Here is a 26630-nt window from a genome sequence, read left to right on the forward strand (position 1 = left end):
TCCATCCGTCCATCCGTCCATCCGTCCATCCGTCCATCCGTCCATCCATCCATTCACTCTGCAGTTCGACCTTCTTGACGAATCGGTCATTTTGTTCTTCATATTAACTATCCATCCATACATCCATCCATCCATTCATCGTCCATTCATCATCCATTCATCATCCATTCATCGTCCATTCATCATCCATTCATCATCCATTCATCGTCCATTCATCATCCATTCATCGTCCATTCATCGCCCATTCATCGTCCATTCATCGTCCATTCATCGTCCATTCATCATCCATTCATCATCCATTCATCATCCATTCATCATCCATTCATCATCCATTCTCCATCCATCCATTCATATGTTGAATGGATGGATAAATCAATGGATGAATGGATGGATGGACAATTTTGTGGACTTATGACCGCTAGCCCATTCAAGGTACTCTTTTCAAATTCTTTTGTTTTAAATGAATTGAAAATATTGAATTAGTGAAAACAATAAGGTGTGATTCAATTGTTTGTTGATTTATCGGTTTTCACGTCGCTCAAGAACATATTTATTAATGACAGTTTGTTTCATTTCGAATAGTCAAACATTTGCAGGTGGCACTGTTTGTGTTTGAAGCGATATGTTGCAGCCTCCGTCATAGATAGAGTTCTTTGAATACGATTTTCGAGTCCGACCTTTGAATGGCAAATTTTTTTGTTTCCGATATATTAACCGCGGAAGTGGTTTCGTTGTGTCATTACTAATGAGTAGACTGAACTTAGTTCAATAATAATCAGACAACGCTCGATGCAAACTTCAAAATGCTTTTTTAAAGCTATCCTTCTGCAAACACTTCAATAAAGTCTAGTTGGAAATACTATTGTCAAATAAGTGATTCGATATTTCACAGAACCAAATAATGATTTGGTCATTCAACAGTTTAGTTAGTTTACACTCTACCAAATAGAAGCAACGGTTATCTACAGGTCCTACTGTTGTATGTGTAGTCTTGATCCTTCTAAAGCATATGATTCACCACATGCGTCGAAGTAATTTTATTCATATAACAATAATAATAATAAATGTTTCACGATGACGGCTACTTTAATGCACGGCAAAAAAGTGTTTTAACTAATCTGGACTTGTGGCACACATATTCCGAGCGTGTCAACAAATAACTTCCAAGTATGTGTTAGAAAGTGAAATAGATTAGGTAAATTCTTCGATAGATTGTTCACTTGAGTTTAGTTGGAAAATGGTGAGCGATCAATATAGTTATGGTGTGTGCTCTAAAAACATATGAGAACTGAAACAAAGGACAAAAGGGAAAAAAGAAAAAGAAGTGAATAAAAAGAGTGGTCTTAACAATCAAATTATGTGGTAACGAACAAGAGTGAACAACGATTTCATCGAAAATAAGAACGAAAACGAAAGCTGTGTAAGTGACATCGTATACGCGCCACCACCATAACTGCTTATTGCTCGATAACGTTCAGCCGTTGTGTGCGTTTGCAGTTGAAAACATTGCTTTCGCGCTTATTTTTTCAGACGCGAATAGTATATAATCATTCGTTCTCAAACCCAGGTGCTTTTTTTAATTATAGCCTCGAACGAAGAGAAACAATAATCGAATATAAGAGAAAAGCAGTATAATTTCGGAACTATAGTTGGACCGTTAGCTGACTTGAAGGTAATATTTTAAGCTTGTTTTATTCCTTTCCGATAGATTTTCTCATTCAAAATAAAAGGCCAGAAGACCAAAATTATTTACAGCCAAACAAGAACATGTTGCACATAGTGATTAGAATATTTGATTCATAATGTGGTTATACCCTTAATAATAATGTGGTTATACCCTTAGTAATAGTATACCCTTTCACTAACAATTTGTGCGTAACAAAACTGATGAGTATAATAGTATGTAGTAGAACATATCATTACTGCTTGTTATATGTCAATTCTGCACTTGCACTACAAAATGTTCAAATCAGTACTTCGGGCCAAAGCCAAAACTAATTTTTTCGAAATAAATTTTGTGACTCAATTTTAAAGCTATTTACACATTGTGAAATATTTAACGGCCGTTCCAAAAATATTTACATAAAAATAAGATTCATTTAGAGACTGGAACGAAAAAAAATCAAGTAACAATGTCCATACTAATTACGATCTATTGATCTAAGTGAATGAGTTAAATAGTGATATATGGGTTTAAAATTGTCACTAAACCGATGTCGGCGTACATTGACTCTACATTCTAAAGCAATCGACTGCGGTAGTGTCAGCGATTGTGTCCAGTACAATAACGTACGTGAACAGAAAAATACAATGGCACAAAGGCTACTCGACTTATGTTCTCGTTTCGTGATCATATGTCTGCTATACATAGAACATAGCAATGGCGACAAAAAAATGTGAAAATTGATTTCTTAGCTCAAGCGAATGCTTTGTCAACATGCAAAGGGTATCACAAACATTTTGCCATTGAATTCACACGATAAAGTTCGGTTCGAGTTAAAACACTTCGAACTGTGAAACTTTCTTTTCCTCTTCATGCACTTAAAGTCAATTGGTGTATCGTTTCGCGTGTGCAAACATTCAGGCAAGAATAATAAAATTACATAAATGGAAAATGTGAAGGGCAAACAATAACGAACACAACTATACATGCACATTTTAAGGGAACTTTTTTCTTTTGAATTTCACATTAGTTGAATTGATGAGGGAAAAACTTTGCTGAATATTTAAAAAAAAACTATAACATACTTGAATTGTATCCCAAGAAACTATTTTTTCATTTAAAAAAAGAGTAACCGAATACTCTATCTGGGAACGAAGATACAAATGATTATTATTGGGCGAAAATCGGCGTTTTATTGTTCTTCAAAATGATTGTCATGCGCGATGCCTAGGTGTTGTATTACTTTTGAGTGATTTGCCCTTACGCGATGCAGTCCTTTTTTGAAACAATATATTCAAATGATAAGAGATGCGACTATCGACACATATTAAACTGGAACTGTTACTTTTTTCGGGTTTCGGCGGCCATTGTCACGGAATGTTTGAATGAATGGCATTGAAATTACTTCACACCAGAAGAATTAGGTTTTCGAAATTCCGAAAAACACTGCACGTCGTATCTGACATCACTATATAAAACATGTAAAGGAAATCCCGGTCGATCCAATGTGACCGTTTCACTGGATCCATCAATTCCATATTATCTCACTCGTTTGGAAATAAAATTTTCCCAAATTTCAATTTTCCAAATTGTTGAATTCCAAGTAACATAATGAGACTCACATACGTAGGTACTTTGATATGCAAACAAGTTTCGATTAATATGAATATTACTGGTGAAAAGCTACACAATATAAATGAATATTCAACGATACAAATGAAATTGGTATTTGCAATATACAAATATACACGAAATATATATTCATGGTCAATTCTCCAATGGTCGATGTAATTCAACAAACAGGTCACATATTCAAATACTCTTTCAAGACGCAATTCGGGAATATATGAATGTCCGAGAATGAAAACGCAACTTCTATTCACAACACATATAAGTGAAACAAAAATAAAAAATTTATTGAAATGAAACAACAAAATCGAATTTTTTCAAAGTGTAACAACAAAAAAGATTTTTTTAAAGTGTAACATCGGTATGTAGTAAGTGTAACAACATACCGATGTTACACTTTAAAAAAATCTTTTTTGTTGTTACACTTTGAAAAAATTCGATTTTGTTGTTTCATTTCAATAAATTTTTTATTTTTGTTTCACTTATATGTGTTGTGAATAGAAGTTGCGTTTTCATTCTCGGACATTCATATATTCATTAAACAATGATTACGGTGGCTTAGAAATGCTACAGACCAAAGAACTATGGTATCTAATCGTGGAAAAGACATAATATGTAACGCACGCAAAAAGCTTATGTACAAAACTGGCAGTTGTTGCAATAAAAATAAATTTCTTTCTCAACTTCTTCAAATGTAACTGCTTTTGCAATGAAATAGCCACGCTATTAATAAGAAATCAAGTTTGATTTTCATTCAAGGCGGGAACATTCTTCGGTCCCTTGCAACTGTCAGTTCGTCCAATTAATAACACTATGTCTATTGTGTACTGGAGTTCTGGATTTCGCTCCATAAACTTCATTGATTTTTCGCAGAAGTAAACTGTATGCATGATTGATGAGTGTTGAATTCAACTAAGTGAGTTGGTCAAAATGAAAATGCCATGTTATTAATATGTTTTTATTATAAAGAGTCAGAGGTGCCCTAAACTCGATTATTATTTATTCACTATATAAATGAATGGCTATGATATTTTTCTAGATTGGATTGCATATCAGATTAGCGGAGATTCATTTTTCATTGTTTGAGATGTGACCAGGGCTGGAATTCTAAGTCATTCCACCAAAATCGTTCGGAACTATTTTTTTCGTACATAAGACCATATTGGAGTGAAAGAGAGAGATTCCACTATTTTTCAGCTTCCCACCGGAATTATTTCTCATACAATCCACTGTTCCTTGAGTTATCGGAATAATTCCGGTGGGGAACTGAAAAATAGTGGAATCTCTCTCTTTCACTCCAATATGGTCTTATGTACGAAAAAAATAATTCCGAACGATTTCGGTGGAATTCTTAGAATTCCAGCCCAGGGTCGATGATGAGCGAAATGTCAGTATGACATTTTTCGACATTCTTTTGCTATTTCGATTTCGTGCAAGCTTGACAGACAGCAAATGTTTGATATAGTAATCAGTTTTCGTGGTTGCAACTTAGCAAACATAATATTTGATTTCGTGCACCGTTCGATATGGAATATTTATTTGCAAAAAGGCAGCTTTTTATCGCTTTCAATACGATTTTTGTCGACAAATCATGGCTGAAATTTTGTGTACGGCTTGAATGAGAGAAGAAAGAAACCAATATTGCGTCTATAATTGAGCTAAAACACTTCTAGCGAGCAGTATATGTAAAACGGCTTGATGTATTAACGTCAATTTCCGGCACCCTCACATTTAATGGTCAACTGGACAACTAGTTGAAATGAATTCGTACGTTTCTATTCCACATTTCAGATATACGCAATACAGCTTGGCGCATACTATCGACCATTTTATTCGAATAGTAAGTGCTTTAGAGTTCTTTTGAATACATGAAAACTAATCGGGCAGTTGAATTTCCATATCTGTGTACCCCATTTCAATAGTTGAACATAAAATATCTGTTTTCTTTTTCGTAGGGCCTTCTTCCACCGTTCTGCCAAACAATAGAATGCTAATGTATTTTCTAGCCACCATGCAAAAACTAGAATAATATAATGTGTTCAAAAAACGTTATCAAAGCATAAATCAAATGTGTAAAACAGTATGTCTGGGCCAGGGCCGGTCTAAGCGCAAGGGCGACCAGGACCAGCAACCCGTGGTGCAGGATACTAGAAGGGCGCTTTCATTATATGAAAATTAAAGAATGCAAACGAAAACTCTTCTCGTTTTGGGTGGAAGATATTAAAAAAAAAAAAATCGCACAAAAAGCACTCTTGCCCCGAGGCGCATTGAGTGTTTAGACCCTGTGTCTGTCCGAACTGACCACTGAAGAAATGAAGAAAAGAATAAAAAAGAGAAAGAAAGAGAGAAAGAGAAAGAGAGAGTGAGAGAGAGAGAGGGAGAGGGAGAGGGAGAGTCGACGACCACCTTATGACTAAAAATAATAATATTCAAGTCATTTTTTTCTTCATATCGTCGTATTTGAAATTGGACTTGCTTCGAGCTTGATATTTCGCGCTTTACCACATTTATTCCATTCGAGAATTCCATTCCGCCATACACTACAACCATTCTGTGGCGATCAACGTCGTAATTTGGACGCAAAAACATTTGATTTCAAGTGTTCAGTTGGAAACATAGACTGTAAACATTTTTGTCATAAAACGATGTTTTAATATTTTTCTTATTGGTGTTGTATGGAAAATAACTTCCGAAAATGGATATTCCAGGTGTTTTATTTAATTGAAGTTTTACTGTGCGAATAATTTCATATCAATTCCATTGAACCATTTGCGTGTGCTTTTTTCATATCTCTCAATAATCAAATTATTCGATTTAATTGATTAGAAACGGGTGCCGTATTCACGCTCGGAAAATCCTATTTATCGGAAAATCATCAAAGTTATTTCTTCATAAAGAATGACCCAATTAGAAAAGTTATAGCTGGGGAGAATCAGAGTGCGGTGATTTGTGGTCAGTTTCGCGTTTATATTATAGATAGCTTTATCATTCAACTTAGAGTTGATGTTTAGTGCTTTTTTAGTAGTTTGAATGGTGACATAGAAATTTTTTCTCTTATATGAAAAATGTGTAAACATAGGAGTGAGCCGGGCAAAGTGAGACATAGGGTATCAATGTTTTTCCCGAATGCGCGGATATTTGATGAAGGCCAATGTTTGATTCCAGTCTAGAACAAACAGCTAGATTTATATTTCCTTCATTCATCGATTTCATTTTCACATTTTTACATTGACTCGAAGTCCAATTCAATTTGTAGCTTAGATTCAATGCTTTTGCGTGAAATTACTAAATAATAAAAATTTAGTAAGCAGTCAATGACAGATAGCTGAGGATATATGCTGGGCATAGGAACTCAGCAAGATGAGATTGGGACGTTTGGATTTTGTGACTTGCTATTCGTGCAAATTTATGTGGAATTTTGGTGGAGTGTTGATGGAGTGTAATGGAAATTGTGTTCTAAACTCCCCTCCATCATAAATTTGTTGGAATAGCACGTCACAAAGTCAAAATATCCCAATCTCAGCTTGCTGAGTTTCTATGCTCAGCATATATCCTCAGCTATCTGTCATTGACTGTTAGTAAGTATACTGTTTTCAGAAAATAATTGTGATCAAATCGCAATTGTCCCGCATTGTCTCGAAAACTCGCCCTCTGCCAAACCAGGACTACTATATATTACCCCAGTATGGGTTAAAGCCGTCTAACTTTATTCGTTTATGCTAAATCATTGAGGTTTAATCATGAAAGTGTCATTTCGCATCCATTGCGATTTCGTCTATTAAACACAGATCACAGTCTGCGGCGCATTGAGCGCTTGACAGCTGTACACTAGCGTCAAATACTGAAGCAAACAAATGTTACCAAATGTGGTATATGTGTTAAAAAACCTAGAAAAAATAGAATTTTGGTCGTTAAACGAATCCATCGCAGAATCGTGCTTCACTTTGTTTTATTAGTGCCGTGCGTATCTGACAGACAATTGTGCATAGATCCTGACACCAAAAATTTCAGATATGGTTGGACCAAAAATTCATGATGGGGACAAAAAAATGATCAATTCTATCTAGTGTAAAATTTTGCTTTCGGAACAAAAAGTGAAGAGCTAAATCAGGGGGATTACAGATTGACAGTTGAGCTGCATGATGTATACTGAATGAATAGTTCTGCAGCTTGCCGTATATGATATTGTAGGGCAAACTGCGGGGCTAGTGTGCTTGTGTTTCAATCTACAATCTCCCTGACCTAAATAAGGTCCTCACTTTTGAAAAATGAGTCGAAAAATGTCGATGGGTCCAAAAAAATTCGTTGGGGTTCAAAAAACACCAGCAGGGTTCAAGATCAACGAGATCAGACTATGTCATATCTTTACAATTGACTTGAAATACTACAAACTTGAAAATCCTAGAAAGAAGGTCTGAATATTCAATGCCTCATATTGTCGGAATCCGCTCGGAAAACCGATGCGTAGGAAATCGAATTTTGAAAATCGATTCTATCTACTACTGCAAAATCGGTCTAAAAAAAGACTTCAAATCAGATTTCAGAAATGAAGAATGGGGTTAAGAATGGCTAGATTTCGCATTTTGAAATCCTAGACCTGGGGTAAAATCAAGAAAAACCCTCAGCTCACGTCTGATCAAACTACAATGTTTCAAATGAAATTATGAAATCCAATAAACACTGAAAAAAAGCGAAAAGTCTTTTCGGATTTTTCAAAACGGCATTTTCTTCAAACAAACACATTCGTTCAAATGACAGAAAACAATACAATAGCGTAGTCATTTTATTCAAGATTTTACCATTGGATATCGCCGGGGGGCCATTCCATTCTCTAGATTTTTTCATTGTCTGTTTGCGTCCATTCTACACACATATATTATTGTAAGTGTATTTCTGTTGATTGGCTATTTACCATTTTGGCTCGTTTTCATTTCCTTTTGGTCTTGCCGAATGCGGTGTAAATCTAGAATCAGGACGTCTATTTATATGGGGAGAAAATCAATGGAATCAACTGTCTGCAGGTTCAAAAGAGGTTATTGCAAAACCTTCGTGTGTTAAAGAAATAAAAAATTTGGGATATAAAGTGCGGTAAGAACATTGACCACGTTGAACATGTTTATCGATAAAATTGACCGAATTTCTCGCTAAAATTGAAAGCGATTCAAAAACTGAACCATATTCAAATCAACATTTGTATTGTTTATGAAATGTTTGTGTGATTTTGAGCTGTGCCATTTGTCGTATTTAGATTTACATTTACTTATTTTTCAGGAATATTGCATTTGGTCAGGCATTTAGCGTGATCCTAACAGGTAGTAAAAGCACCCCAATATCAACTTGAATACACTTTATTTTTTTTCTCAACTTTCTCCCAAATACAATAACGATCATGTAGAAAACAACAAAGTATTTTTTAATGGCAAATCCATATTTACAATAAATGAAACGTTTGGAAGTAAGTTTCGAAGTTTGGACAACAACGTGCACTGTATTATTAGACATAACTACGAAATTATCGACTTCCATAAGCGGTGTTTGGACGACCACGGCAATTTGGACGATTTGGTTGATATTAGCGCGCACATTTTAGGCACGTATTTTGTAGTGCTCACAAGTAAGTGTTTCGTCGCCGTTTCAGATCTTTCCAAAATATTTGTCCAACACTAGATTCCAATAAAAAAAAATTTAATTTATTGCATTTTTTCATTCAGATAGCGGAAAACTGTATAGTTATGGGTACTTTGGCTCCGCAGTAAAACGGCCGAGTGAAACAGTGAGGCGAATCAGTGAAAATTTTGTGACGCGAATCGCCAAATGTGGCAGGACATTTGTTGTATTTGTAACCGGTAAGCTGTTAGTTGAATCAACTGATCTAAGACTGAAAATTGTACAACATTTTTCGATGGATTTTATAGATTGTAATGGAGTTTATGTGCTTGGAAAATTAAATTCAGTCGAATATAGCCGAGTCACTAAATTGAATACATCTGACTTGAAAGACACCGTGTACAGGTAGGGTGTTTTTCATAACCTGAAAAAGAAAAATGGTAGATTTTAAATTAAAGAGGAAACAATTCTGTATCAATTAGTGGTGTTCACACAACGGAGCAATCGATATTCACACCTCGCGAAGCAAAAAGACTGCTTTTCCATTCAAATGTCTGAATAACTCTCGCTCCGAAGCGTTGAACAAATTCTACTTACCGTGATATGATGCATTGAACAAATCATATCCAAAGAATGCAGCGACATTGTCAAACCGGAAAATGAATATAACCCATTCTGATCATCAAATAACGTCTATAAAACCACTCATGTACTCCGGTAAATAAAGTTAGACAACTTATATACCTTAAAATAGCCCACTAAGTGCAAGGCTTGAGAACTCTAATAAACTACTAGAAAATAATTGTTAAAAAAAACTTTAATGCTTAACGCTGGATTTTGAATTATGGATTGAGTGGAACGCCGTCATCATCTGGTCGTCGCAGCAGTGCTGGATGTATCGGAATACCAAGTAGCGTGCAAAGACCTAAGTAAATAGAAAACAAGCACATAAATAACAATTAATTTAAGCGAAAACCAAATCGATTCCAATTTTCAAATGAAATATCAATAGATAATGAACCTTTGTACATGATCAGTTTGGCTGCTGATATGTCCCGATGCCAAAGTGATTTGAGCAACTTGCGTGATTGTGCAGCGTCTTCTGTTCCAGCGTTTTCAGCAGCATTTGGTTGCCAGGTTTTGAAGAAGCGTTGCTTCTTTGACACCAAACGTCCTGAATTTCATTGGGTTAGAATGGCTGCAATAGCATCACCTTGGTCGCGCATTTCCTCCCATGTACGCATGATTTTCCGTTGCATTTGCAACACTCGTTTGCTGACGTTCGTATAGATGGTTCTCGGAAGTCCAACACGTTCATCTGGTTGGCAATCGTTGCACTTCTTGTATCGTTTGCTCTTCGTCTATATCGGGACGGTTCCCGAACGGGAAGCATCGGGCACAATGTTGCGATGTCATGTATTCATCCACCAACCGAACGACACAATTGCCACGTCTTTTGAAGGCTGCAATCAGCTTGCGAACGCCTGGACACCGCACGTACTTTTTGATTCGGATCGGGCAATTTGGTGAAATTTCGGCTGCTCCGATGTTGATGATAGCTGTCTTGAAATGTACCAGCTTACCGGCGATGAGATCAATTGCACGACGCCATTCAATGTGTTTGTCCAAACGTAAGCGTGCATAGTTTTTCTGACTGTATGCCGCGATACTATCTTGGAACATTCGCAGGCGATGTTCGATGTAATGGCGCCAAGAGATGTTCCGTGGCGATGGTGTCTGGCCAATCTCTGTGGCGATACGTTTGAGGTCCGCTTGTTCGTCATACGTTCGGCTTTAATGTTGCGCGCATCTTGTTTCGATTTCTGATGGTATTGTTTGAACGAAATCTTCTCGTTGGTCTGAAAATAAATTGCAACACAAGTGAATTATACTTCTTCTTCTTCTTCTTCTTCTTCTTCTTCTTCCTTTTTTCGTTTTGTAAATACTTACCTCTTCGCCGGTCTTTAGATCGAGGCGGACCGACGCAATAAAGGTTCGCATGCCTGGATCAATTCCCAATGCATACGCGAATTCGTTTGCGAAATATTTTCGTTTGGTTTCGGCCTCTTCTTCATCAGCAACAGTTTTGCTCTGTTTCGGCAATTTGAATAACACCGACGCTGACACACCATCTGATATTATCGAATCGCCGAATTCCTTCTTATTCTTGACTAACTTGATAATTTCGTCCATGTTGAAATACGAACGCCAGCTTGAAATTCTTTTAAATTCAGTCTGTGAGATGTAGCGTTGTTGGAATTCGCCGTTTCGTAAGACTCGGGTGCCTTTTGTTCGCTTCATTGCCTTGACGCCACATAAAATATTGTACAATGCATCTGTATCAATTTTCACGTGTCGGCGCTGGAATGTGCACTTCGGAATGACTGTGAAGGTGGTGATTTCAGGCGGCTCTGGAAATTCTGGCTGTTGCACATAGAGCGGATATTTTCGGAACAGATTCCAACTTTGGCGTAGATTGGCAAACGAGAGGTGAAAGTTATGAATATAACGCTGTATATTAATGAACATGCGCAATGCTTGGAACCAATTGAGTTCAACGAATTCTCTGATGTTGAATGGGTGTGGATCATCTGGTCTGTAAGGTGCTCCAATCCAATACAGCTCCGCCAACAGTATTTCCAGTTTCCGTATGGCATTTGCATTGCCACGCGTTGAATCTCTCCGGTTATATGTGTAGCTGATGGCATTTTTGATGTCGTCACCATCGAATAATTCGTCCAACTCGAGATCTCCACACAGACACATGTGGTTCAATTCGTAGCAACGCATTTTGAAGAACTTTCTCAAACGCTGTTCGCAATGCGTTTTGAGGTTGTTCTTGACGTTTGTGGCATATTGCTCGTACAGGTATTTGAATGTATTGCCGAAAAATCTGTTCGTTTGCCATGGAAACCATTCGCCGAGAATGTTGATAACCATTTGCCGGAAACCTGGGACCATAAACATTCGATCATTGGTGTAGTTTTGCCGGAGCACACCTTGGAAGCACATTTTGATGATTTCATCACCATTGCTGTTGAAAAAGTCGTTGTTGAATTCATCGACCGCCGTATTAACCTAACAAGAACAATGGTTTTTTTTGTTCAATTTGAATGAATCGAATCGGTTCAAGATGGTCGTACAAAATGGCGAAAACAGTGAAAATGTTAAAAAAAAAACTTATCAGATATAGAAAATAGAGCGATGCTAGGAGTGAGATTAGCGTTGCCATGATGCTCATTTCCCCAATCACTGTTGTCAAAATCAGCCGATATGGTTTTTGGATGATTGTTCGTAGAGCCAGTTTCACTGTTGTGAATCTCTTATCGCTCCCACCGCGAGCTCCACAGGCTCCACGGGCCATGATGAATAACTATTAAACAAACAAAAAATTAATTTAATTCGTCAAAAACAATGTACACAGTACAAAATAAAGTTAATAAATTATTTACGCACTTTCTGATAAACAATAAACCAATTCACTATGTGTTGCAACAACTTTACTCAACCAGTTTCAATGTGTCAATGCGCCAAATTTTATTTCGTGTTGAAATTCACGTATCTGTCACTGGTGTCGATATAGAATTTCAATACATGCTCGGATAACGGAATCAAATAAACAAATGCAACAAACATAACAATAACAAATGAGTCTGTTGTGTTGTGTTGCGTTGTATGCGATGAAAGAGAAGTTCGTGCCAAAATCACGCTCCTAATGTGAAACACATACACAAACCGAAGTTCTTGTTAGAAGTTTGTTTATACGGTTCGTTCGGCACATAGTAGTTGGAATGGTTGTCATTTCAAATGTTTGAATTTGGCAGATGCTGGGTAGCGTCCCGAAAACATTAGACAATTCAAATTAGACAGTTCTTTTTTGCTTCGGGAAGTGTGAATATCATGAAGAATATACATTTTCAAAAACTCACTCTAAACTTTGTATTTTTTCTTTATTTTTTTATATTTTTTCGTGTACAGCATATACGTTTCGCAGAAGGATGAAATTTTTTTGATCAGTAGCTCGGGTGATGTTTATAAAAGTACAAGTGCTACGGAAATTCAATTCGAACGTATTATTTTGTTCAATCAAAACGACAACATTTGGAAATTTTGTTCGGGGCACGATTTTGTGTGTGTTCTTACTGGTGAGTATGATGTGGATTGCGTGTTAAGAATCAATTAGTATGTGGACATAAATTTGAGATCACTATTTTAGATAAAAACAAATTTCTGACTACATTCAATGAAAAATTATCGGCCAAACACAAAGGAATTAGGCTACCCCATGAACTAAAAAAATTTCAAAACCTCCGTATATTGGACATAGCTGCAGGGCTACACCATATTCTCTTATTCGCAGTGTCAAAGCTCAGTCCAAGCACATCATTGGATATCACATCATCAGATGCAAATGAAAACATTCCCATACAAACATTGCCCAAAAGTTATGATTCCACCAAAAGTGTTGAAAATCAAAAGCGATCTATTGAATTGTTGCATCAGAATACACCAGATTTCAAGAATATTATAAGCTCAAAGCCAATTTTGGCCAAAGAAACTCTTGAAGAAATACATTCTGATGCTCGGATCGATATAAGTGATTCCATAAATCAGACGATAGTATCAAAAGCCTACACTCAACCGAATACATTGGAAGCGGATAAAAAGATTACAGCAATTGAAGTAGTTAAATCCCAAACGGAATTATCGCACAGCAAAGACGATGTACAAGAAAATCACTCTAAAATAAGTGATAAAGTCGAAATCAAGATGGACATTGTTAGTAAGAGTGTCTCCAATATTGGAGATAGTTTGATGAATGATATAAAATCTGTTGCAACAACGGGTGAGGAAAAGCTAAAGGACTTGGCTGAAGAAACTGAGAAAACAGTAAAAGAAGTTCCAAAAAATGTCATCGACTACGTTAAAACATCGATGGGACTTGAAAAAGAAGAGGAAAAAAACAAAAACGTCGATGACACAAACATGAATAAAGTAATAGGAAACACAGGCGAAGAGTCAACCAATGAAATATCAAGTGACCCACCGATACAGAATTCAAATGAACCAGATAATAATGAAATGAACAAGCAAAACAATAAATTAAATCGCGCATTGGCTCAAGATGTTACGGTATTTGATGAACTTAAAGATGACACTGAAGCTGATAATGAAGTCAAGTTCATAAACGATGGTGTTGATGTTGGCAGCACATCAAATATTATACAAGCGATGAATGATGAAATCAACGAAATGAGCAACAATCCAAAAAATAAATCAGACGAACTGACCATGAAATTTGATGAACTTGCCGAAACTACGGAAGCAGACTCAAATAAAATATTTCAAATCAAGAATGGTAAGAGTCAGCGGCGTAACTAGAAATTTCTTTCGGGGGGTTTTTGTTTTTGCACAAGTATTAGAAATAAATGCAGGGACGATTTCCTGTGGATATTCAAAGTAGTGATTTTTTAGATCTATTAACAATCAACTTAGAGCATAGAGAACATACCCGAGTAGCAAATTTCCCCTTTTTCCCGGTTGCAAATGGGTTACTATAACTTAAATACAACTCCAAAGATGTTGCAAGCCGATCTTTGTAACGTTACAATAACCGTATTGTAAGCTGTTTAGCCGCGAGGCGGGGCTTATTTGTAACAAATTGGTTATAATTCGGTTATAATTCGATTTTATTATGTTATTATATCGTTGCAATAGCCATGCTCATAAATCGCATACTGTCATATAACCAAAGAAAGTTTCAATAAAGTTACTATCGAGTTTCAATTTGAATGTTCATTCTTCAATTCATTCCTTTCAACGGCATCATCATTTATCTCTATCTTTGACAAATTCAACTTGAAAAATATTTAATCGCTGGGCAATTTATATATATATATGTGTGAGAATGAAAATATTTTGCCGATTTTGAACATTTTCAAAATCGAAATTTTACAACGAATGTCATTTTGTCGTCAATAGTGGCCACGATAGGCTCTTAAAATTCACGCGCCCTTCAAAAGATGCAATTTTGAGAAAAAATGTGCAAAATATTTTTTTTTCAATTTTTTTAATTTTTTCGTTTAACTATCTCAAACCATTTCAAATACGATTTATAATGTCAAAATTATAATAATTAGCTAAAACGCAATGTTGAAAATGCATAAATATATGATAAATTCGATTTTATTTTCGAAAGAACAAACGCATCAATGTGCAAAAAATTTCAAACAGCAGTAAATATGGCGATTTTTACTGCCATTGTTACTAAAACTCAAATGTAACTCAAATAGAACCTTGGAATTGTTGTAACAATACTGCTACATTGTAGTAATGTTGCAGGAACTTCTTAGCTTCCATCTAGACTTTCATCATATAAAAACACGTTGCAAAAACATTTCGGCAACTAATTTACAACTTGTGTTATTCAAGTTGCATTTCAGTTTTTGAAATGTTGTATAAACGTAAGAGTAACAAATAAAATTCTATTTTGCGTTTCAATGTCAAACAATATTTTGGATGCCAGCATATTTTTGAACAATTCTCTACGTTTTTTCTATAATTTCCATTCTTTTTGATTTTATCCCACGATAGTTTCAATGAAATTGGTCTGTTTTTGTTTTGTTTTCCATGATTTTATTTTATTGCCACAGAATTTTGATTAGGCGATGTATTCCTTACGGAAAGAATTCTAATGACAGCCAAATTCTATTTCTTTATACAACATATCTACATTCAATATGTTTAGTTGAAGTAACCTTACTGTAACCTCTATATAACATGAATGTAACTTAATTATAACTTGAATTACGTTATTGTAACAAGAAAGATAGTAATGAAGTAGTTTCAACACAAGTTGTTTTTTTTTTGTGATTTCTCTGTTTTTATCGTAATGATTGGTTTTCGATTGGATGAAATCCACCAACGCGAAACGTTTAACGTTCTCAACGTTTTCGAAACTCATTAGCTTGGCAAATTCTTCAACAGGAATTGCATTCTTGGACCAAATGTATGAATGTTTGACAAGGTGAAATGCACTGACGTATCATGGTTACGTATGTAACCAAATCGTAGTTGCAGCAACGTTACAATAAAGTTTTGAGATTATGAGTTATCTGGCAACCAGTTGGTAAATTTGTTAAAATATTTCTCCTTTTCTGCAACTTAAAAATAACTTTTCTATAACTTATATATAACAAAGCGGATGCCTTGTTACCTAAAAACCACATTGCAACTGTTCTATAACATATTTTGTTGCGAATAACTGAATTGAAACCGATTTATAACAAATTTTGGTTGCAAGCCTGAGATTTTTGCTACTCGGGTATTCTTTATTTTGGATATCCAGCCGAAGTATTCAAAAGAGTTTATCATCCCATGTGGATATATATTGACAGACTGCTTAAATCGGATGAAACTTGAAAGTGATCCAATTCACAGATAGTTAACCCTCTAATGCATACAACCGCCTCTAGACGGGCAACATTTGAACGCCTGTAGAACGTGAACCGTACATCGGATCACATTGCTTAATAGTCATTTTTATTCGTCAAGGTATCCTCTATAATCTTGTCTTTTGCACTATTAGTCTACATCAAATGGTTGTTGAGTTAGAAACTAGAATGTCCGTAAAAACAAAAATTTGACATAATAAATTATTTCATTTCAAAATTAGACACATTTTTTACACTTTTAAACAATGGATTTGATTGTTCTCTGATTTATGTCAATCGCATTTCCTGACGTTTAGTCATGAGGAATCTAGGATTATGAATATTTTTTTAAATATCTATGGCCAAAAATCAACCAAGTACCAGTACTCCCAGCCCTGGGAAAAATTAATGCATTAGAGGGTTAAATTCACTTTTGGAATCTTGTATGAAAAATAGTCGGCTTTAGTCGTTTTATTTCGAACATATTGACTGAAGAATAACTATCAGGCGACTACAGCCGTCTATTTCGTTTGAGATAATCATTTTTAGTTAGCTAAAATGTCCAAAATTTAGCGATCGACTGCTCAGGCGATACAACTTTATATAATATTGTTCGTATGGCGAGCGAAGCGAGCCGAAATTTTTGATATTGAATATCCTGAAACTCAATTTTCCCTTTATTTATTGTAAAAAAAATTTTGGGATGATTTGATTTCGGGGGGGTTTGAACCCCCTAATTACGCCACTGGTGAGAGTGGCTCTATTTTCAAGGTTCACGATTGCAATTATAAGTTGTAGCATTGGGAGAAAAAAAGAGGAAATCGTAAACAATTGCTAATATTCTACCAATATATTCGCCAACGACAGTTCGCAACAATGTGGAATAAAATTATGCCCTATTTTACTTCCTAGATATTTTCAATATCTAGTTTGTGTCAATATTTTGTTTGCGATGATTTTTTTTTTCAAAATTCAACCTCCCACCGCGAAAAAACTTAGTTGTCTGAGTTTTTCGTCAGACCGAAATTTCATGCAAAATAACAAGCTGATCACAATGAGAAGAACGTTATGTTTCCATATGGTCGTAAAATACTCTTATTTGTAATTTTTCATGTTTCATATTGAATACATTACTTGATCTAATTTTAAAGCCTTGATTGGGCAATTTGCTACTATAAAATTTTACTATTCACAGAAATAATGCACTTTGGAATTCAAAAATTCTAATATATTTTCGGTATCTGTTGACAGTTGAGAAAGATATTATGAAAGATGTCCCTGCTACAACAGCAAATTTAATGACAAAAATTATTCCGTTGAAACATGATTTGGATGAAGTGGACCTTGAAGCGGACGTTGACACTGAGCTCACTGAGCAAACAACTGCTTCAATCAAATCGGTAAGTACGCCGGCCAAAAATCAGTTTGAAATGAATGCAACTGTAGAAGAAATTGAGGCGACTACCCCGAAAGAAAGCGAAGGACGTGTGAAACGGTTTTTCAATGAAATCAAAAACAATTGCAAAACATCTGACACTGTTGTAGAGAGTGAGTTGTATTTTGAACATCAACAAGTCATTTTCCATTTATTAATTCGCGCTCTCTTTATATTCTTTCTACAGTGGAGGAGAATGCAATGCAGCAAGTACAGCAAATAAAAAACCACTCATTAGACATCATTGGGGACAATAAAACGTCCAAAGTGTGTACAATTTTGTAAGCAACGCAGCTAAAACGATTTCAGATGATTTCTTTCCTTCCGATTTATTATGATTCACTTCCATTTCCACTCTAGTATGTTTACATTACACTTTGTTCAACAATAAATTCATATTTTTTTTCATTTGTAGCAGTAATAAACTAGTGTCTAATTTATTGATGATTGAAGTGCTCAAAATTTCTAGATCTAGACCAAATACACATCGGTTACCTTTTTTTACATATACATATATGTCCTTCCAATGCATAAGGGTGCATCATGATAGACTTCCTCCAATGGTAGTGTGTTATTCAATTGCTCCGTATGTCTTCAGCATGATTCAATTCTATTCCAAAATTCTGGATGTAAACAATGTAAAGAGTGAAAGAAAAACTATTGTGGTCCCATCAATCATAGAGTGCACGTTTTGATAGAGGTTATTCGCTTTTAACCAGCCTGATTGGAGAATAAAAATATAGAATTAATATCCAAGCGTTAAAGATTAAATCTCACCAATATGTATACTACAAAACATGCATTGCACAAGCCTACAACATGCAGTAAATACCGAGAATATACAAGTCTTGAAAAATCAAATCAAATCAAAAACAAATTGAAGAAGAAAATAAAGATTGAGGCTAATTCAATGATTTTGGAATATAAACGTTGACTAGTGAATCCCAACCACAGTCAGCCAATTGATTTCGAACCAGACGATTCCAGTCTAGGCCGTAATTGAATTCAGTATGATGTGTTATTGTTTCTAAAGCCTCACAGTCATGTTGCCAATTCCAAATTCTAGTAGTGTGGTCATATGAAACTGAAGCTAAAATGTCAGAATCAAATGGCGAAAATCGAACTCTTCTCATGGCATATTCACAGCCATACAATTCAAATAATGGATGCGTCATATAACGTAAATCCCATCCTCTAATTAGGCCTGTTGCAGTAAAGAATAAGAATATTAAATTGTTAAAACATCGTATCAAAAGGGAAAAAAAGGTAAATACAAATTGAGTTAGTTCAAGAAGCATACCATCTGAACCGCCTGAAGCGAACACATTTTGATCGAACTCACTCCAATCACAGCTCAACACCTATAAAAGAAAACAATCGAAAATGGTGATTGTTTTTTTTTTTTGATAACAAAACAAGTTATTATTTGCCATATAAATTACCTCAGACTTTTGGTGTGCCAAAAGTGATGAAACTGGATACGGCTGTAAAAAATCCCAAATTTTCAGATATCCATCGGCACTGACGCTCATGAAAATGTTTGGAATTTTTTTCGCAAATCTACTTTCATACACCAATTTTGTGTGGCTATTGTATGTCTTGAGTGACATTGCATAGTCTGGATTCCATAGCTTTATAGAGCAGTCCCAACTGCTACTTAAAAATAATGAGTCCTCTGACAAATGATTCCAATCAACGCAGCAAACCTCTTTGCTATGTTCATTATAGCATGATTTTGGTTTGCTGTAGCCGGAAAATGTTGATATCACGGCATTTGTTTCGGAATTGACATCCCAGAGCAGAACATTTGAATCACCGCATGCTGAAATCAACACGTTCACGATATGCTTGGACCAAGCCTGAAAATGAAAAACGATTTGTGACTTGAGTTTTTCAATCGAACATAAACATTTGTCTAAGAAACAATACATACAATATCAAATAATCCGTCGGTCCAATTAAATGACTTTACTTTGTTGATGGCGCCATTCTCGTTCAATTTTAACAAGAACAGTGTACCTCCACCGACAGATCCGAAACATTGGCTAGTGGCTATAAAGAGAAAAGTGAAATTTTTCAAAGATATGACCACGAAAAATTGCTGTCTGCCTTAGCAATTGAATGGAATAGCGCTCAATACTTACCAACAGCTAAACTATTCGCGTCAGTTGGTGAAAACTGGACATTATAGCCATGCCTATGCTGAGTGTAAAACGATGATTTTTCTGCAAATATGAAAATACAACATACGATTTTTATAATGCAAGTTCATGAATTCTCTTTGGGAATAACACAAAAATCGATTTATTGATTTTATCTGATCGCGTTGAAAAAGCGACTGTGGCTATTTTCTGCATTTCTGGTTTGGGTTGTTGTTGTTGTTTTTCAGTATTTGATTCGTATTCGCATTTGCAAGGCTTCGAAGCAGTCTTCTTTTTCTCGACCTAATAAGTGACTTTGTGATTGAATGCGCAATTTTCTCAGCTTTTGGGCTGAACATAAATATAACTATAAAAATCTTTCATGAGATCTTCTATTCTTTTCCGTAAACGAAAATTTGGAATTTTTACACGGAATCACCAATGTTAGAATATTACTGAGTGAATAACAAAGGGGCATGTAATTGACACGGTTTTTTTAAACATTTCATTTTCGATCAAATCGAATAAGCAAAATGTAACTTGTTGGTACTTTGGTGACATAGGCTGACGTAAAAACATAAGCTTCTTAATATGTTTTTGTTTATTTTCTTCTTTTCATGTATTAATGTTGAATCATCGCTAATTCCATTTGTGAAGAAGCCTTTTTCATGCATTTTCAATTTGCTATAAAAGCTGAACCAGCAGCCAGTGTTCATTACACTTCTGGTGGTTACTTCAAACCGCAAACATAACAGTTAGTTCGAAACTGTTCATTTTTACATACGTATAAATTCATCAGTCGCTTCAGTGCTAAACGAAATTTTCACGATAATAAAAAGTTAAACTTCATTACCTTAAACGTAATTAATAAATAAAGTATAATCATGGTTGTTGCAGTAAAAGTATTCAAAAAAACCACCCCAAATGGAAAGCTAACATTCTATTTGGGCAAACGTGATTTCATTGACCATTTGGATTACTGCGATCCAATTGATGGCGTTGTTGTGGTCGAACCAGAATACTTGAAGGGACGTAAAGTATTTGGTGAATTGATTACTACGTACCGATATGGTCGTGAAGAAGATGAGGTGATGGGAGTGAAATTTTCCAAGGAATTGTGCTTGCAACGTGAACAAATCGTGCCATTGGTAAACCAAAAAATGGAAATGACACCAATGCAAGAGCGCCTTGTTAAAAAACTCGGACCAAACGCATTTCCATTTACTTTCCAATTCCCAAACGTTTCGCCCAGCTCAGTTACATTACAAGCGGCTGAAGAAGATGAGGGAAAACCATTGGGTGTTGATTACACAATCCGTGCTTATGTTGGCCAGAATGAAGAGGATAAAGGCCATAAGCGCAGTCAAGTTAGTTTGACTGTGAAAAAATTGCAATACGCACCATCGACTCGTGGCCGTCGCCTTCCTAGCTCCTTGGTTAGCAAAGGATTCACATTTTCGCAAGGTAAAATCAATTTGGAAGTTACACTCGATCGCGAAATTTACTACCATGGCGAAAAGGTAGCTGCTACCGTTGTTATCACCAACAATTCGAGAAAAACCGTGAAAAACATCAAATGCTACATCGTTCAACATTGCGAGGTAAATTGACCAAAAAACAAACGAATCAAAAGATTTAGATTTATAGGTATATTTTCTTGCTTCTAGGTGACAATGGTCAACTCTCAGTTTAGCAAACATGTGGCGTCGATGGAAACTAGAGAAGGATGCCCCATCACTCCAGGCGCCTCTTTTACTAAGCAATTCTTCTTGGTACCCCTTGCATCTAGCAACAAGGATCGTCGTGGTTAGTATGATAGTTAGAATATTCAGAAATAATTTTATTTTGAATCATTTGAAATATTTTGCGTTTTATTAATTTGCCTAGGCATTGCTTTGGACGGTCACTTGAAAGACGAAGATGTTAATTTGGCATCATCAACTTTGATTAGCGATGGAAAAACCTCAACTGATGCTATGGGTATTGTAATTTCATACTCAGTTCGAGTTAAGGTCAACTGTGGCACCCTTGGTGGGGAACTCCAAGTAATACTGTGTATTATATTTATTAATAATTTTTTAAAAAGTTTATAATTTTTATTTAATAATTTTTAATGAATTATTATATTATAGACCGACGTGCCTTTTAAATTGATGCATCCAGCCCCAGGCACTGTTGAGCGTGAACGTGTCAATGCTATGAAAAAAATGAAATCGATTGAAAGACATCGATACGAAAACAGCCATTATGCTGACGACGATGACAACATTGTATTCGAAGATTTTGCTCGTCTCCGAATGAACGAACCTGAGTAAATCGAAAAATCATCAAATCGATAAAACGAAGAAAAAAAAATGTTGCAAAAAAATCTAAAGAAAAAACTCAGTAACTAAAAACGAATAGAGTGTCTTCGATAGTCAAAACTTGAACTGAATTTTCATTTCAGTACCGCAATTCAATTCAGCTTTTCACTATCATGATAAATAACGCTCGCCACCAGAAGTGATATAAATAAAAAAAAGCATAACGAACGAATTTTTGAATTCTGTATTCTAATGTGAATTCAGAATTCAAAAACAAAGCATGAAAGAAAAACTTAAAAAAATTCCCTTGACCATTGCCACGAAATTCATTGTAAAACTTATTTTTTTGTTTATATTTAAACCAAATATGTCCATCCCAATCCAATAAAGAGAATTCTCGAAACACTTTGTTTTATTAATTTAAAAAATAATTTCCAACTATGTAACTGCTGCAATATTTAGGAAAACAACACAAAATACCTTTGGATGTGTGTGGTAAAATCATATTAGATTCACTTAAAAAATATTTATTCAAAAACACAGGAAAAATCACAGCTAATTATTCAATATATTGATCTGGCAATGTTTCTGGCAATTCGTTGAAGAGTCAAACTCTGATTGATCAACGGAAATTTTTGTGATCTGTTAAATAACGTCCAGAATAGTCGTTATATGCAAAGGTTGTTAAAATCCTAGACTGCCAATAAAAATGTTCTACTCAAGTAAATAGTCTATTCGAAATCAACGATTTCATTGGTGGCAGTGAAAATATCAAGAGGGATGAAACATTCGTAAGGTTATATTAGCATCTTATGTATATAAAGTACAAGTTAAAAAAAGGTGAGAAATTCGTTGCATGTGCCAATGCACCCCTTTTTCTAAATATTCTAAAAGGGTTTGTGAACTATGGTACATGAACAGTTCAGTATATACACACTTAAACACACCTCTGTGGAGCCTAAATATTATTCATAGTAGGGCGCAAATATTTTATTTGAATCTACATCTAATTACAAAAATCAGGCTGTTATTGCGATTTTCGGAAATATGCGCATTTATTTTTATCGCTGTAATTTCATTGGAAACTATTGGATATATATTCTAATTGAAGAATAATGAAATTTATCAAAGTATTTTTGACATTATCAATAAATTTGAAAAAAAAAATTAAAATTGAAATTTTGATCTAAAGCTAAGTACACAGTTCCTCGTGAAACGAAAAAATTTCTCCGGTAAAATTTTCACAGGTGATATTTTTATGGTGTTTTTTATTTTCGAATTGCAAGCATAATGATTTTTGATGTTCAATCAGCTAACTCATCCCAATATCAACACGACACATGAACAAATTTGGTTTTTGAGTTCATTTTTCTATGTGTTTTGTCTGAACAAATTTTTTTCACGCTCGTGAAAAATATTTCGCGTGCAAAATGTACGCGACATTTTTTTCACGGCCGTGAAAAAATAAGAAAGATCAAAATAAATTCAAGTATGGATTCAAAATTCAAATTTGTTCATGTGTTGTGTTGATATTGGAGGGAGTTTACTGCTTCATACATCAAAAATCATTATGCTTGCAATTCGAAAATACAAACCACCATACAAATATCACCTGTAAAAATTTCACCGGAGAAATTTTTTCATTTCACGAGGAACTGTGTACTTAGCTTAACTCGTAACCATTTTTCGGTTATGGAAAATTGATGAATTACGTGAAATAAAATGCGTTTAAAGTTAGCCGTTTTATACGAGTTTCATACGATTTTTTTAATCATTTGATGAAAGATCTAAAATCAGCTCTGAGCCAACAGTGTTTAGTATTTCTGTTTGCACGTTCTCCTCCCAAAACTTCCCCGAAAATATTATGTAATCAGAAGCTCACGCATTCAATGTAATTTTGTGTAAGAGTTTCTGTGGACACTCATAGTGTATTTATCAATTGTAGAAGTCGAAAAATTCTTGGGCACACAAATCACTGATTTTATCAGTGTAGGTATTTTGGTTCATAGAAGCTCTCAAACAAGTTGTCAACGATTTTTAATTGCTCATTGACCCGCTTATTGAATTTTTCTTAATGAAGTCTTTCTGTTGTAAACGAATAAATTGACCCACTATATTTCATTTATAATTTCGAAAAAGTTGAAAATATTTAACCTTCTTCCCTTGAAAAACAAGGTATTTCGGGTCTACAGCCTTGTGAAAGACACAAATACAGTTCACTTTAGTAAAATTTATTCAAATGATGAAATTATCATTTAAAAATAGATTGCAAAGTACAAATAGAATTAAAAAAAAAAAACTAAAACTAACCGAATCAAATATTTCGAAGTAAAGTAAAAATATATCAAAAAATGATTTGAAAAGAGATTTACGTTAGCAATGAAATGAATATGAAGAATAAAAAAGATTTCATTTCATTACAATCGCTTAAGTTTGAGTGCACCTTTTTTCGACTTTTGCAATTCGTCGTTAATCCGGTAGCATTTGAAATGGTCATGCACACAGTACGACAAATTTATCTGTTTGCAAGTTCTGTTCTCATGGAATTTCGATGGGAAAAATTATCACTACCTATTTAAACGTAAATTTCAACCCTTTTCTATGTGTCTTTACTTTGATAGATAGTTAATTCAAAGGGTAGTCTCGTATTGCTTCTTTGTAATGGCTACATACCTGAACTTCTGTATTATCTTCTGGTTCTCATTTAACCAATGTCCTAATCATGGTCAAACGGTATGCAAAGAAGAATTATGGAACGATGACAATACCGGCAAATACAATAGTGAATGCCTATATGTACTAAAAATGTTCCGGTCAAACCGGTTTACATGTGCAAGACGATTTTTTTTCCTAAATTTAATGTGTCCGAAGACGAAACATCCCTTCGCTATAATTCCCTTTTCAACCAACATGTTTCTAGCGCGGCTTCAGTCGTACATATCGAAAAGGTCCTGCATGACTATGTGTGTTTACGCTCCCATTGACTCAAGACGTTGTGTGTGTGTGTGCGCGTGTGTGCGTGCATATTCGTCGCTTAGCGGCGTTATCTTGTTACACACTGTTTTGGGATAGGGGTCAAAACTTACACATAAACATATTTGTATCCTTGCGCCTGAGGTTGATTTATGCATATTGGTAATGACTATGTGATGCGCGCTGATTGTCTCGGATGACCCTTCTGAAATTCCAAAACCAGTTTTCGATTTTCTTGAAAAAAGAAGGTACACGGAAAAAGGAGATATTGATCGCGCAGCTATGCAGCCCATCAACATTTTCGCCGGTTTTTTTCATGATGAAAAACATTTTACACTTTAATTGGAAAATAGATAGTTCTGTACACGATTGAATGACATTCGGTCATTTATATTTGCTGTGGCTGCAGTGGGACAACAGTTCTCAATAGAAAATTTCTCGAATTGAAACGGTAAATTTCATTTGCACATGTACATACAAATGTGAATTGTTTCAAAAGTGGAAATCGGTTATGTACGCAATGGTAAGAGTGACAGCAAGAAACTAATGAATTGGAATGTGGCGAAGAAAACATTTTCCCTTCATAGACACACACTTTGAGGCTAGTTGCGTTATAAAAAGGACGTACAGGGTCAGCGAGAAACTTGTTTTCGATTGAAGATTCTCATCCAATGCCATTACGGGTACACAAAACCGGACTGGCCAGTTTTTCGTGAGAAATTTTCGGCTACTGTCTTTTTAGCATGTATCACAAAGCATAGGATTGAAGGGTATTGAAGCATTTATACCTTGGGATTTTATGATGGAATAAAATTCGATTCATTTGAAATGTGTGACCTCTGGGAAAGTGTTGTTCAAATATGGTCCAAACAATAAGAACGACCGGCGAAATTAGAATGCTCACATTGAATACACTAAATTTTCAAAACAGCCAAATGCCATACAAAACGTTTGATATGATTAAATAACATGAACAGCAAAGCAAAGCAAAGCAATGAGTGACCTCTGGTTGAACAAGTTACATTCCTGTAAGGCAAAGCTTAAAATACCTATTTTTAAGTTTCATTTGGGTTTTCGTTGAATAAAGAAAACGTCGATGCTTTTCGAATGTGAGTGTGCTTTTCCCACTCAACCGACATAACCCGCTTCCTCTTCTATATTATAATATACTAATAACAATTCGTGCAAACATATATTTCCTGTCGGCCACAGAGAGTGGATCCAAGTGTTCAAGTGTTTGTTCGATCCAATTTTAGTCATGCTTTCATTGCGCTCTCACTCACTCTCTCCCTCTATACGGCCGTTACCTTCGATATGCATAGGTGCAGAAGCAGGCGTTGTATTGTGATTTGCTGTGCTGTGCTGTGTTATGTTGTGGTGTGTTGTGTTGTGTTGAGCGATGAGAATATGTGTGTGCGATTATATTTTCGACTCTTTTGTTGCTAA

At 35.2% G+C, this 26630-nt stretch overlaps 3 protein-coding genes across 14 annotated transcripts; 2 read left to right on the plus strand and 1 right to left on the minus strand.

The window, feature by feature from the left end:
* The first annotated feature begins 5747 nt into the window (after positions 1–5747).
* LOC129578445 (uncharacterized) lies at positions 5748–18214 on the plus strand. Its single transcript, XM_055467059.1, has 11 exons — positions 5748–6000; positions 6119–6244; positions 8260–8380; positions 8564–8604; positions 8688–8906; positions 9004–9138; positions 9208–9304; positions 12878–13044; positions 13116–14258; positions 17584–17880; positions 17955–18214. The coding sequence occupies exons 1-11, from the start codon at positions 5988–5990 to the stop codon at positions 18050–18052; spliced, it is 2457 nt and encodes an 818-aa protein (XP_055323034.1). The 5' UTR covers positions 5748–5987; the 3' UTR covers positions 18053–18214.
* Positions 8625–26614, minus strand: LOC129578450 (peroxisomal targeting signal 2 receptor). Of its 12 annotated transcripts, none has more exons than XM_055467088.1 (12): positions 26492–26614; positions 19912–19992; positions 19701–19819; positions 19210–19626; positions 19068–19128; positions 18807–18971; positions 18263–18487; positions 10850–12272; positions 9921–10758; positions 9497–9824; positions 9033–9323; positions 8625–8955 (listed from the first exon to the last, which is right to left on the minus strand). In XM_055467088.1, exons 1-7 carry the CDS (start codon positions 26502–26504, stop codon positions 18378–18380), a joined length of 966 nt encoding a protein of 321 aa, XP_055323063.1. In that variant the 5' UTR covers positions 26505–26614; the 3' UTR covers positions 8625–8955; positions 9033–9323; positions 9497–9824; positions 9921–10758; positions 10850–12272; positions 18263–18377. The 12 variants fall into 12 exon arrangements, with proteins under 12 accessions (XP_055323063.1, XP_055323057.1, XP_055323056.1 ...); XM_055467082.1 differs by having other exon boundaries at positions 18717–18971; XM_055467081.1 differs by lacking the exon at positions 26492–26614 and adding an exon at positions 22692–23371 and having other exon boundaries at positions 18717–18971.
* LOC129578453 (arrestin homolog) lies at positions 20623–22614 on the plus strand. The gene is made up of 4 exons (XM_055467092.1): positions 20623–21509; positions 21576–21714; positions 21796–21953; positions 22041–22614. Exons 1-4 carry the CDS (start codon positions 20793–20795, stop codon positions 22221–22223), a joined length of 1197 nt encoding a protein of 398 aa, XP_055323067.1. The 5' UTR covers positions 20623–20792; the 3' UTR covers positions 22224–22614.
* Positions 26615–26630: the final 16 nt, after the last annotated feature.

Source organism: Sitodiplosis mosellana, unplaced genomic scaffold (assembly GCF_009176505.1).
Source record: "Sitodiplosis mosellana isolate CC-2019 unplaced genomic scaffold, AAFC_SMos_1.0 Smas_scaffold_6226, whole genome shotgun sequence".
NCBI lineage: Eukaryota > Metazoa > Arthropoda > Insecta > Diptera > Cecidomyiidae > Sitodiplosis > Sitodiplosis mosellana.

Coding starts and splice junctions, on each gene's coding strand:
- LOC129578450 (XM_055467079.1), bottom strand. CDS start 11,911: ATGTGCTTCCAAGGTGTGCTCCGGCAAAACTACACCAATGATCGAATG. Junction 10,759..10,849: donor ATCTAAAGACCGGCGAAGAG/GTAAGTATTTAC, acceptor ATTTATTTTCAG/ACCAACGAGAAGATTTCGTT.
- LOC129578445 (XM_055467059.1), top strand. Junction 6,245..8,259: donor TCAGAGTGCGGTGATTTGTG/GTCAGTTTCGCG, acceptor GTGTAAATCTAG/AATCAGGACGTCTATTTATA. Junction 8,907..9,003: donor GTATTTTGTAGTGCTCACAA/GTAAGTGTTTCG, acceptor TTTTTCATTCAG/ATAGCGGAAAACTGTATAGT.
- LOC129578453 (XM_055467092.1), top strand. CDS start 20,793: ATGGTTGTTGCAGTAAAAGTATTCAAAAAAACCACCCCAAATGGAAAG. Junction 21,510..21,575: donor ACATCGTTCAACATTGCGAG/GTAAATTGACCA, acceptor TCTTGCTTCTAG/GTGACAATGGTCAACTCTCA. Junction 21,715..21,795: donor TAGCAACAAGGATCGTCGTG/GTTAGTATGATA, acceptor TAATTTGCCTAG/GCATTGCTTTGGACGGTCAC.